Source organism: Leopardus geoffroyi, chromosome B2, assembly GCF_018350155.1.
Source record: "Leopardus geoffroyi isolate Oge1 chromosome B2, O.geoffroyi_Oge1_pat1.0, whole genome shotgun sequence".
Taxonomy (NCBI): domain Eukaryota; kingdom Metazoa; phylum Chordata; class Mammalia; order Carnivora; family Felidae; genus Leopardus; species Leopardus geoffroyi.
In genome coordinates this window covers 116967716-116981995 of record NC_059332.1, presented here as the reverse complement: position 1 = coordinate 116981995, position 14280 = coordinate 116967716, and the positions used below count along the sequence as shown (strand labels likewise).

General features: G+C 39.9%; 1 protein-coding gene across 8 annotated transcripts in view; it reads right to left on the bottom strand.

Moving 5' to 3' along the window:
- Positions 1-14280, bottom strand: part of LAMA2 (laminin subunit alpha 2) — a 614828-nt gene that overhangs the window by 24668 nt on the left and 575880 nt on the right. For all 8 annotated transcript variants that reach the window (XM_045499528.1, XM_045499531.1, XM_045499530.1 and 5 more), the window contains 2 exons: positions 10296-10472; positions 9898-10066 (listed from right to left, as the gene is read on the bottom strand). In XM_045499528.1, the coding sequence (XP_045355484.1) occupies positions 9898-10066; positions 10296-10472 (346 nt within the window). The remainder of the gene's footprint in view (positions 1-9897; positions 10067-10295; positions 10473-14280) is intronic.

The following is a 14280-nucleotide window of genomic DNA, read 5'->3' as shown; positions in this document are numbered from 1 at the left end:
TTATAGACTCTGTTTTTGCAAAATTTGATCCTATTATCTACTTGTTTCTTCTATTTTAGCTTAATATTCCTGTATAATCTTACTGAGGTTCCTTAAGAAGAAAATTTACTAATGTCTGTTTTCTACTACATGGTAGGCAGTTAACTATGAAATGTTCAGTGAATGGGAATCTGTTTTCTTGTCCTGCACCCTTGAATCACCAAATCAATGTGCTCAAAAATATTTATTGATCAATTCATGTTTTCATTACCCTCCAAGGAAAAAAAATTGTTTATGTTTCTGAGAAAACTGGAATTTCCTTTTCACTTTTACCTCACTTATGAAGAGTTATATTCTTCGAAGATTGGACAGGGAAAATGACAAGCTAGCCACCAAGTTATAAGAGGAGAAAAATGTGTTCCTTCTTGCCCTCCCCATTTTCTATCTCCCACTGTATTACTTTTTCTTGAAAATTATCAGTCTACTGGAAGGTTTCCATGAATTTGGACTTTCAAGATGGTGTATCTAAACTTGCAAGTCAGGCCATTCAGGCCCTGAGCCAGTTGCTAGGCAACCCAGTACATTTTTTAATGTATCCCACCATATACCATTTCAACTGTCACTGTGCAAAGACCCACTTCTTACAGTTCTTACGAGGGAGAGCTCCGTGCAGGGCGGGCTTACTTGGTTTAATGCTCTGCTGTCACCATCTTGAAATTCTTAATACTTTTTGAAAAAGGGGCCCTGCATTTTCATTTTGCTCTGGGCGCTGGAAACTATACAGCCAGTCCTGGCTGAGTGGACCGTATTTGGCCAGTGTAACCCGTAGCTCAATAGATAATCAAGGCTCCTCAAATTACTTGAGTCATAATTCCTTTCTCTGTTCTCTATTTGCACAAAATAGCTTGAAGTACAGGCTGCTTAAGAGGTCCTTTAGAACACACAGTACATGGGAAAATAGCCTGCACGCTCTCAAACAACACATCTGTTTTTAAGATCTGCACTTAATAGCTCTGGATGGGCCACTGCCCCAGTGAGCGCTGACTCAGCAGAGGTTCTCAAACAGCCCAAGGCAGGCTTTTGATGCAGAATGTTCTTCTCAAATAGAAGATGAGATGACTCATCAGCGCACAGGACATTTTTACTTGATGAGGAAAAGCCTTGCTCTCTTTTCTCTTGAGCTTCCTCAAACGGAGCACTCCGCCGCAGCAGGTAAAAGGCTTTAAGTGTTTGAAATGCTATAAAATTGGTCTTCATGGAAGTATTTCCCTTCTTGCTTCCCAGGAGATGGTCAGTTACAAAGAGCAGACTGTGGCAGAAATTCACACAGATATGCAAAAACCCAGTGGGTAGAACAGGAAAATGCTATTTATTCACACAGCTGAATGGCCTCTCTTGGAATCAACATGTGGCCCCTTTCTGGTTACACTGCCTGTAAAAAGAGCCCAAATGGAAAGGCTCTGGTAGCTTAATGTCTCTGCCTGCAATGATGCTATTAATAGAATTGGGATCATTTATTAACCTCTCGCGAGATTTCCTACACAGAGGCCCCATGCCACAAACGTTAGTAGTCTGCAGTCATCCCCTGAAATCTCTTAAGCGAATCCTACCTGCTGTGAGTCCATTAGGGGCAAAATCTGGCTAAAACATCTCTAACTCCTCAGCTCTGAAAACTGAGAAACTGAAAAGGTTAATGGATGCTGAGGAATTAGGGAACAATGAGTGTGGCTGTAAAGAAAATCACCAGCAGGTTATTTCTATGTTATTCTTAATCATTGTGGTTACTCATCTAGTAGCTATATATATAAATGTCAATATAACATAACTTTAATAATATAATTTTTTAAATGACCAAAGTGGCAATTCTAAAGGTTAGGTGTTCATTGGTAGCAGCTACAGGTCACAGAGAGCTTTTGTCTTTATGTATTTTGGGCATCGAGGCCCAAACACCACAATAAGCGTGCTTGCTGGTAAACTGGACAGATCTTTCCAACACTGGTCCTAAGCTGACCAGTTTTCTCTCACATGCTATCAGATTTTCTAGGTGCAAACGACCATGCTTACATTATTTTAGGAAAACCTTTGACTCAAAAAGGATAGGGACTTTTTAAGAGTTCTTTTAAGAAGCATTACATGTTACATCCGCTGGACATTTAGGAAGAGTGAAGCCAGAGGGGCTCTGGCTTGACTTTTGCAACAGGCAGATTCCTCAGACCGGCCAATGTTCTAGTAGACAGTGATAACGGGTCACTCTACTACATAATCTCCAAGTAGAAAACCATATGCTAAGTTCACTGTATGTTGGGGACACTCAAATTGATGTTTTCTATCATCAGTTTGCAATAGGATGGACACTATGAATACTTCTTTACTAAAACTTGTGTCACGTTCCTTTATAAAACGGCAGTTAGGAGAGGACTGAGAAATGCAGTATAGGAAAGTTTTTACACGTATGTACATTTGGAAGACAATTTTCCAGCCTGTACTCTGGGAATGTTTTTGGTGCAAGTGTAGACCTCTATAATCTCACTTGGTTAAAGACAAATAGGACTGGGTCTTGTCTGCTGTGCTTCACTTTCCCCAGGGCGAGTCTGAAACCAGGCCCAACGTGGGATGTGCACGTACAGGAGGGGGCAGACCCTAGTGGTTTGCCTGTGGCTACTCTCCCTCCCCTACTTCCTGATGCCCCTCGGAGGGTTGAGCAGTTCCTCTGGCTGCTCAAACGTCTTTTTGTTCCCTTCTAACGTTATTATTATTTTTAAACGTTTTATTTATTTTTGAGAGAGAGAGAGAGAGAGAAAGAATGAGCATGAGCATAAGCAGGGGAGGAGCAGAGAGGGGAGGGGCAGAGGATCTGAACCAGGCTCTGAGCTGACAGCAGAGACTCCCATGCAGGACTTGAATTTATGAACTGTGAGATCATAACCTGAGCCTAAGGGAGAGGCTTAACCGACTGAGCCACCCAGGCACCCCTAATTCTAACATTTTAAAGGCAATATGTGAGATGGAACAAAGAGTGCCCCGTGGTTTGCACAAGAGTAAGATGCTTCTATTTTTCAACCTGCTTCCCACAGAAATCTAAGCTAAGGAGAACAGGTAAGAGAAAGGGTCCTCTAAGGAGGCAATTCTAAGGAAATTTAAAGAATGATGGTTGCAAGACAAATCTTCCTTCTCCAAGCTAATGTGAGTTTCAGGGAGGGCATCATCTTTATGGATGTGATACTTTACCTGTATTATTTTGGAAACACTTATCTTTGAAATCTATTAAAGCAACAATAATAATAAAAAGAAAAAAAAAAATCACAGGCTCATCAATCTTAACATGTTACAATCCTGCCACCTTGTGGGAACTCTTTAAAGTACTGCATGTGCATATGGGGAAAAAATGTGATCTGGAGGATGCAGCCTGCTTGCTGGTGTCTGCTTGGCAGGTGACAAGTTGTGGGCAGACAAGACTTAAGTGAGGAGTCTAAATGTGGCGTACCTGCTGATTAGGGCAGTGGCATAGTTGGAGAGGATTCTGAAGGAAGCCATGTTTCTTAAAGCCGGGCATCGGCCAATGGACAATGCAGCAGATTAGTAACAGCGAAAACTTTTTCACCTCACAGTTACTCCATTTCAGGTCAGAATAAATCAGTGGTCATTTCCAACTGCTGTTTGTTGGCTGACATTTGGAAATGAGTTATTGCATTCAGGGTAGCATGTGATTGGTAGGCAAGGATTCCTCGACTTTAGATTGGTGCAGAGCAGAGATTTAAATTGCATTTATCAAAACTGGCATCTTTGTTCTTGAAAGCATCGAATGATGAATGATCATAAAAACTACATCATTTTCTCCCTTCATGAGTCAGTAATCCCTCTAACAAATGTGGGCTAGAATCACATCTGAGAAGTTGGATGTTTCTTTGTGATGCTTTTTTTTATGGATGAATACTAAGTGGAAGATACTTTTTAACGGCACTGACTTTAATGTTCTGAAATATAAAATCCTTACTCAAGCTGTTTGAGAAGGTGAATTATGTTACTACCCAGCACATGAGATTTTTTGGTAAAGTATTGGGCATTTGCAGTAATATTTATACACTAACACCCGAATAGAGATTTCTTGTAGTACGGATAATGTGTGTTTTCCCTTTAAAGACATACCAGTATCCAACTGATTCATCATTTGGCATAGACTGTACTTAGCTTTTAAAGTTGTAGTATTAAAGCTGCTTGATAAATAGTTTTCTTTTGGTCTATTCTTTCCTTCTCTGCCCGCTTCTTTCCCCCAACACCCCAAGAGCCCTTAACAACACAGGACTCTTCACGGCTATTTATACCACTCTTCTCAGTGTTCACATTTCAAACTTCAAGTTCCACATTCCAATAAGCTTCAAGGAAAAAATACAGCCAGTCATTGTATACAAATCCACACAGGCTTGGTATAAAGACTTGGTATAAATACCATATATATCTGTAGGTGGTAACAGAAGTCTACTGTCTTAGCTAACCCCACCCTCCACCATCTTCCATGAGAAATCTCTACAAATATAATATGTAGAAATGTTTTATCCAGCTCTAAATGAGCCAAAGAATGAGAGAGAAGAACAAAGGGAAGATGGGCTCCCACACTATCAAATGGGATAATACACATGTAATGCTCTCTGATCTATGTATGATGTTCTAGCATGCGTTACTGATGGGACTGACATAATCCATTTCACAGGGTAGGGCTTTCTTAGGATACTCCGAAACTTCCCTGGAGTAGAGTGAACGTCATCCTCGTGATGTGAGGTGTTGGTGGGGAGGGGTGAGATGGTGTAAAGAAGAAAAAGAAAAGGGGCCTGAAGATAGGGGATGGTTCCTGTTGGCTCTGCTAGAACGAATAGGGGACAGTTCCCACGTCAGGATTTAAGTTGCAAGCCTTAATTGTTAAACACGTTCTTACAATCTAACTCCTGATTAAAAAAGGAAAGAAGATGGTGAAAGTGGAAAATGAGGTGAGACTTGAGATATAAGAGAACTTCTACTGGAGTCTATAATTGTTGAAACATGGAACACTCGCCCCACTTTGTTTCCTGGCACTTGCTCTCTGCCTAAAAGTGTGAAAGGGTAACTCTTCCCGGAGAAGAACGATGGAGTGTTACTATGAGCCAGGCATTGTGCTAGGTGCTTTGCATACAGTGTATAATTTATTGTCTCGGGATCCATGCAGGTAGATATTATCCTTCTTATTTTTCAATGGGTCAGCTTACATTCAGAAAGGACAAGTAACCCACCAGAGTCCACTGCGTAAAAGTGGGTGGGCTATGGCGGGGAAGGGAGACGTGGCCAGTTCCCAATCACTGGAGTAAGGGCCAGTTTGCTTCTTCAGTGACCCCCAAAGTGGAGGGGTTTAGAGAGACCCACTCACCACATCCCTCTTTCCCGGACGAGAAATCAGCTATCTAACGGGATACTGAACAGGAATCAACGTTGAAAACCAATGCTTTCAATTTATCTTTTAAAAAGAGTTATGAAAACAAAACACGGGTAAGAATAGTTTGTTTAAATGATGAAAATCATCTCTAGTCCATAATACATCTGCTGTTAGCATTCTGATATATTTCTTGCAAGGGTTTTTTTAACGAGTTTTTCTATCTTTCGATATAGATGTGATTATGCAGTATATATGGCTTTATATCCTGTTTTCCCCACTTAACACAATGTCATAAGTATGTCATCATCATTTTATGTTGTTTCAATTGAAAGATTTTATGTATTAAGACTGTGATGACATATTAACATTTGCATTTTATAGACCTGTTTTTACACTTCTGGGTACCACTAGTCATTTTGTTTGGATGGAGTTTAATGGTGTCCCCTGCCATGCTTCCAATTTTCAATCTTGAGAGCTAGTGGGTTGTGCTTGTAGCCCACATTCCGCACTTATCCAGACTGATCTCCACACATACTTGCTCACTTTGTCATTTATATTAATGTCCAATTTCTCAAATCTGCCTCTCTGTCTCTGTATTTCTCCCTCCCCTTCTCCCTCTCCCTGGCCAGCAATGATGATATCTTATTCATTTTTTGCATTAGTAGGCTCTTAACAAATATTTGTTATAAATTTGTTATAAATGTCAAACTTTTAGTAGCCTTTAAAAAGCAGACCTTCTTCTCCACACACACACACACACACACACACACAAAGAATGAGAAAGAGAGAAAGAAATCAAATTAGAAGATATACATGGTTCCATAATCTGAAACTATAAAAATAAAACTCAATAGGGATAGAAATTCTAAAAAATGCAATTACCACCCCACAGTATAAATAATTCTAACGTGCAAGAGAAGGGACAATAGCTGTTAGAATTTAGATATCTGGGTTTTAGTGGCAACTGTCTATAACGCGTGTGATCACAGGCCATCCTGTAAGGTCTAGGGCTTTGTTTCCCCATATGGAAATTAAGAGTCAGAATCTTTAAGGTCCCTTCCAACTCTGATATTCTGTGAGCCTTTGTATGCCAGCCCACAGGACTGCCATTCAACTTCTCTTTTGCTTTTGTCTTGTCTAAGTGGAATGTTCTGTTTTGGAAAAGTTAAAACATACACTGCTGAGAGAAAATGGAAATTGGAATTAGAACAGAAGGTTATAAGAAAACTTAAATGAGTTAAAATCTCTAGTCCCAGATGGGAAAGTATCTTTATTTTCAGAAAAAGGGAAAAAACGTGATCTCTGGAAACCACAGAGGGAAATGCTTCAGACTCCCTAAAAAATAAAGTCTGCATGGGCATTTAGAAAAGAAAGGTGAGGGGAGCCTGACTGGCTCAGTTGGTTGAGCATCCAACTCTTGATTTAGGCTCAGGTTATGGTCTCACGATCATGGGTTCAAGCCCCATGTCGGGCTCTGTGCTTGCAGTGTGGAGGCTGCTTGGGATCCTCTCTCTCTCTCCCTCTCTCCTGCTCGTGCTCACCAACTCTCTCAAAATAAATAAATAAACTTTAAAAAAAGAAAAGAAAAGAAAGGAAAGGAAAGGAAAGGAAGGGAAAGGAAAGGAAAGGAAAGGAAAGGAAAGGAAAGGAAAGGAAAGGAAAGGAAAGGAAAGGAAAGGAAAGGAAAAGGAAGTTGATCATTGGGGACCAGCAGGCTTCTACACCAATAAACCATACCAAGTCAAGATGGGCTGGCTGAGAGACCTGACACAACAGAATGAGTGGTACAAAGACCCTCAAGACTGTGGTTGACTGAATATGGTACCTGATGATGAACGAATAGCATGATCCATTGGTTTAAAACATTGAAGTATTCTCAGGCGCATCCTTAATAAAATCTGATAACGGGCCACAGGAAGGAAAGGTACTGCTGTCGCCTCAACTGGGCATTCCATTTTGAGTAATATGGTCCATTCTAAGTGACATATTTTGAAAGGGATATTTCAAAGTCAAGAAATTGATCAGCGGAAATATGGGAATCAGAAATTAGGTCATATGAAGAATGCTTGAGATTATGGAATATTTACCCTAGGGGAAAAGGACTTTGCTAGTTTTTTTCTTTTTCTTTCTTTCTTTCTTTTTTTTTTTTTTAAATTTTTTTTTCAATGTTTATTTATTTTTGGGACAGAGAGAGACAGAGCATGAACGGGGGAGGGGCAGAGAGAGAGGGAGACACAGAATCAGAAACAGGCTCCAGGCTCCGAGCCATCAGCCCAGAGCCCGACGCGGGGCTCGAACTCACGGACCGCGAGATCGTGACCTGGCTGAAGTCGGATGCTCAACCGACTGCGCCACCCAGGCGCCCCTCTTTTTCTTTTTTAATTGAAGTATCATTGACACACAACATTACATTAGTTTCAGGTGTACAGGGTAGTGATTTGCCAAGTCAACACCTTATGCTATGCTCACCACGAGGAAATGACTTCACTGTTTTCAAATCCTGGAAGGGATGTTAGAGAAGATACAAGCTCAAAATATTTCTAGTGACAAGGAGCAGACTGGTTTCGAAAACAACCAGTTCCATCATGGAAACTAAGGAAGAAAAGAAAATGTTCAAGAGTTTTCAAAATCTGTGCTCAACACAGCATGTTCCACCCATCAACTGGCAAGCACTATAAATACGATGCACACGCTGTCAAGAGCACAGTGAGATCCACCCTCTTGGATACGTTGTTGATGCGAATGTAAACTGGTGGAACCTTTGTAAAAAGCAACTCAGATATGTGTTGAGAACCTTAGATACATTCATCACTCGACCTTATAATTATTCATCTAAGAATCTATTTTAAGAAAAATAAATGAGAAAGTTTGGCATACGGTGGCACTCATCAGAATATAGTTTCCAATAGCGAAAAACTGGAAGCACTCTAAATGGCCCACAATGAGTACAAAGTAGAATTAGAAAGACAGCGTGTTGCAGTGATGAAGAGCCAGACTGTACCGTCAGACCTACTGGATTAAAATTCCTATCCTGCCATTTACTGGCTGTGTCAGCGGGTGGGTTACTGAGGCTAGGTCATTCCTATCAACTCAGCTACAAATGGGATGATATATCGTTTACAGAGCCATGATGAAGACCACGTATAATGCTGGATGGAATTTGTTTAGGCAGTGGCTGGCACATTGTGAGCACTGAGGAACAATCATTACGATCATTACTGTCTAGTAATTATGCCATTTATCAAACGTTTCGTATATACGAGACATTTAACAAACATTATTATTTTTTAATCCTCCTAGTCACTCTGAGACGTATGTGTCCTTAATATACTCATTGTACAGACGAGAAGACTGAGGAATAGAATGGCTGAGCAGCTTTCTCAAATTCATACACATAGTAGACTGGAATACAGGATTGAAACCCACACTGTAATCAATGAAATGATCAGCTCCATAAAATGAAATATTTTTTGTGTCTCTTTGCATGTCGCACCCACACACATGTATGTAACTGAAACAGGGAAACTGAAGGACCCCATAAACATCTTTCTGTTCCCTTTCCTGCTTCTATTCTTGCTAGGACCTGCATTCCCACCCCACTTTACACATGGTTCAGAATGCAAAGAGTGTATGTCCTATTTGTAAGGGACAAGGAGTTCAAGATTTCTTTAGAATAGATAACATTTAAGGAAGGACCCGGTGAGAATGACCAGAGGAAGGTATTATATGCGCATTCCAGATCCCCAGCCTGGACATATGGAAGCCAACGTTCCCTAGCTCCAAGGAATAATACCTGGGCCCTGGCCTCTGTTCTAACTTGTTCCTGGATGTCTGAGAGGCATGTACACTGGACCACAATTCTTAGTGAAAACCCCCAGACTCCAAACAAAGATGAGGCTCATAGTCCTCTCCTTTCCGAGTCTCCCAGATGCCCTGAATGTGTCTGCTCTGTCCATATCTTCAAGAAACTCTGCTTTGACTTCCTACTGGCTGACGTTTGATTTCCATCCTTCGAGAAGCCACGGGCCCTCTTGGCTGGTCCTTTGGGTCCCTTTCTGGGTCCCCAGAGCTAGCCTGTCAGCGTCACAATCAGACCTATACACTTGTATGACATTTAATTATTATTACCTGTTTCAAAAAAAAAAAACAATACCAAATTGTACATATGATATAAGATTTACTACTTAAAATGCAAATAAAAAGGGCTGGAAATTGTTACGGTTGTCTCTGTGTGGAGGTATTATAGGTGGATCTTATTTTGATTCTGTAGACATTTCTGCACTACGCTAACCTTTCAGCTGAAAACGCATGCCATTTTACGAGGAGGAAAATTTAAGGAGAACGATATATAAATCAAAGTAATCCAAGAAAGATGTAAGGAGAACGGGTTTTCATAGACCAGCTTCCCTTCCTCTAATTCTAGAAGTAGAGCATATGAGATATCCTGAATTATCTTCTCTCTGAAAACAACCAGAATACAGGTTAAAATTAGAAAGCAATAGCATAAAAACACTCACCTGTGCCACAACTGGGGTGGGTGTAGGGAAGGCTGGGGTGGGCACTGGCTCTGGCTGGGTAACTATTTCAGCTGGAATTTCTCTACCTTCATCCTCACGGGGTTTCTGATGGGCACAACGACCGATGTCTGCATTTTTGAAGGAGACAGGCTGTGCAAAGTCCATGGGGCTAATGGAATAGGATTAAAATTAAATACTTTCTATTAGTTTTTATCGTCTTGCTTCCTTACCATTGAATTTTTCCTCCCCCTTTTAAAGGCCAGCAGTGCAATTTTTAAAATCTAATGAGAAGGTCTTCTCTGGACGCCCCTCCCCCCACCACGCCATGGTTTTGTGTAGTGTAGATGCAACAGGGATCCTCATATTAAAAAAACCAAACAAACAGAAGAAGTACTTACACAGAGTTTATAACAAGGTTCCATACACAGCCTTCAAAAGGAGGAATATTTCTGAGCGGGGGAGGTTGAAATTCAGGTGGAGCACCCCCAACGAAAAGCTTTTTAACTTCAATTGCCTGTTCTACTGTCAGATTTTGCATATGCCTTCTGTCTTCATCGACTTGAACAGTAAACATGCTGATAAAACATTGAAAATACACAGTATAAAACACAAAACATCCCGTATAATTGGAAATCAAACTCTTTCCCGCTACCCCTCACCCCTTCCTCCAGTAGCTTTTAAGTGAGCCAAAATTCGATAATTAGGAATTCTACACTAAGCTAACAATATTTTTTCTCAGGCTCTGTCCCTCTGCCTCCCCCTGCTCCATTAGCTCTCTCGGAGAGTTGATTGAAAGAAGGTAATAGTGGAGCTGTAACGTTAGCCTTGGCTTTGGCAACACTGGCCCCAAACACACAAACCCATAGAGCTGAGGCTTCTGTACAGTGCCGTTATATCTAATCGTATAAGGCTCAGTGGGTTTAGCACAGCGTGGGGTCACATTTTGTTTGGTTCTTTATTTCTTGGTTCGTGCTAGCTATTATCTTCTTGCTGGGGGACAAACTGTGCTCATGAGAGTTTGGATTGCAGGACTCAACAGCAAACACTTACAGGGCATTTTATAAAGAACATAGCTGCTAGCTTTTGAATAGAAGAGGCAGGCAAGAACATCATGCTAATTGTTCCTTGCCATAATTTTCCTTAGTGACTGTTTCATTAATTTCCCTAATTTGCTTATGAGAGATAACTCACACATTACTAATTGAGAACCTCATGTTACTTATTCACCATCCTTGGATCCTGGGGCAAAGAATCAAAGGAGACAAAAAATTCTGATGATGACAAAGACCAAAGGCATTTTTTTCTTTTGTTCTAGATGCAGGTTTTGAATTTCAGTCCCAAACAGTTGGCATGAGCTATTAGTCATAAGTATTAGTCACTAGCCCGAGGATCATGAATGGATTACTGAAAACTTACTACATATCTGGGGAGAAAACCAAAGTACTTAGTTGGAAAACTCAGTCCTAAAAGGCCATCTTGCTTGATTTTATAAAGAATAAAAACCACATGTAGAGCTAGAAATAATAAACCAGGGCAAAGACACTCTGAAATAGCCCTGAGCTATTGGTCCACTTTGAGACAGTTCAGATGTAAGAGAATGAAAAAAAAAAATTGATTTCATTGGTGCTCAAAATGTCATTGTTCAGGGGGTGTAGAGGGAGCAGGTTGGATTTATTTTCAAAGGAAACATAAGGGGAAATGACATATTGGTTTTTTACCAGACTCTGGAAGAGTGTGTTGGCAAAAATCAGGAGGTTCAACATTATTGCTAAGAATGCTGGTGTTTTATGAGACTTAGAAAAGCACTCACTTCTGGGCATGTGTGACTTACCGAGAAGTCCCCTTCCACACACACCTTTTTTTTTCCTTTTGCTAAAAGCAACCTCTTACTAACATGACATAGCAATGCTCCTAAGAATTTTAATGAGGGGTTTAAGCCACTATTAAAGATTGTCTAAGAGAGCAAATCTCTGTTCTTGATTAGAATTTTTAAAAAGCCAGAGGCCCTCATGTTTCTGATGTAGACTGTCTAATCTGGTTCTGTCCCCACGACCATTATAGTGGTCCTTTCTTAGTAGATCGCAGGGTAGAGATACAGAATGAACACGAGCTTTCGGGAGGAACAGACTGGAATTAAGTATTAGTGCAGAAGCTTACTGTGTGACCTGGGCCAGTTATTTAATCTTGCTCAATCTCATTTCATTCATTTATAAAATGAGGATAAAAATACCTGCTTTAAATCATGGAAAACATTAATTAAGGGATTGCACTGAAGCTGTATTACTTAATAAGGGCATTGCTAGAAGACTATAGCTAAATCCTGCTTGTATTTTACATTCTAGGAGCATCAAATCTAGATTATTTATTTAGCTCTTTTTTAAAGGGGAACATTACCAATATGTCCATTAGGATTCTGGTGTCTTTCCTGTTGTTTAAGTATTTATTCAATAACTCTTTACCAAGGACCTACAATGTGCAAAAAGCGCTACAATAAACATTATTATTCGTATTATGATAAGTTAGCTGTATTTTCTTACAAGTTCAACAGTTGATTCTTGGAGTTTCATAACTGAATATTTTATTACTTACATTCTGTTTCTTGTTTGTTTGGAGTATTGGTATAAGATTTTGTTTTCAATCTTATACCAATTTTCAATCTGCCAAATGGGTTATAGAAGATATTAAGGGAAGTACCCTGACATTGTAATCTACGTGAAAAACAAAATCTGCAATTTTATTTTGATTGAACGTATTTTGGATGGTAAGAAATATTTGGCTTGCAGTGTCCAAATCATGAGCCCATTCTGGAAATCCAGATTATTCCTGAAGTATCTGGTCTAACTTTTGTGGCCTTTAGCCCAATTCTATACCTGTATTGAAGAATGCTCTCACAAAGGAGAAAACCACTTGCTTATGCATCTACTCCAGGCTCTTAGGGCTTTAGGAAGGACTACTGGCCATGTAAGTGGAGTCCAAGAGAAGGTTAAGAGGGCAAAGCCCTTACAGGAGGTAGAGATCTCTGGAGTACCATGGAATTAGACACCAAAGTAACTCAAATGAGATTTTTGCAGAGGAAGGGGTAGAAAAGGAGAGAGAGAGTGAAAGAGGAAGGATAAAGAGAGATAACAGGGGAGAGAGAAGAGGGCCAGGACAATCTTGAAAAGACTGCCTCTCAGTTTGGTAAAAATCCAATGATTTTGTGAGGTCGTATGAAAATTAACATTTTATCCGGGGCTTTTCATTTAAGAAAGAAAATGTCATAATTGACATTTATGATCTGGATGGCGTTAGGAGAAAGCAAGCATTTCCAAATTAATGAGAGTATCATAATCAACATGAAGTAATACAATCTTTGAGGTCACAAAAAAGGGTAAGAATAAATAGTTGGCAAGCAGAGGTAGAGGTGTGAAAATCATATACACCTGGGTTCAAATCCTGGCTCTGTTATTTACTAGTTACGTGATTTGGGGCAAGTTAGTTAATATTTCTTCATCTGTGATGGAAGGATATTAATGCAGATTTCACATACGCTTAGCACAATCAAAGGAAATAATCTGTGTCTCGTATTTGACACAGAGCGTGTCACAGAATGAGTATGAAGCATTAAAGAATGTTTCTGGGTGAAGTTGTTAGGGTCATTAGTGATCTCTGGTTAATCAGTTAATTGGAGCACTTACTTAAAGGATAGGCGATGCTTATGTTTTGACCTTAGAGTGCTGAATGAGACATTATGGTAGCAGATGTGTTCTTTCTTTGCCACAGAGTTCAGTGACTACTCACTAATATGTCTAATACATTATCCTTTAATTAACAGCGAATGGCAAAACTGTTTGTTTATATGGCCAATTAACCGAATGACCAGTTTTCAGAGATGTACTATACACCGAACTTAATCAAATAAAGGTTGGATTAATGGCCAACAGCTGTGAAGTTGGCATCATAAAATGCCCTTCTTGAAGAGACATCTGTTAAAAGGACACCTTAGCACAAGATTGTAATGCACTTGGGAATGTGAGAATCCTTTCTGTACAGAATAACATATTCTGGGTGATTATTTTTTGTCAGCTGTATTTCTCAAGTCTGCACTTGTTTCGCTGAAAATTTTTAAAGTTTAAAGACGTTACAAAGTCCTTCTCACAATGAGAAGGACTAGCATTTGGCAAAGAACCTGAAATCTGGTCTAGAAGACATGTAAAATAGTATTTCAGAGCGGTTGCTGAGATTCAAATGAGAAAATTCAGTTTGCATTCCTCCTCAGAGACCATGACCGACATATCTGGCTATTAGGCTAGTAAAAGTTCTTAGTTTTTCTGAATATTGATCCCTCATTTGTCTTAATCATGGTTTCTAAACATCTCAGTTAGTAGATATTCTGCAAGAATG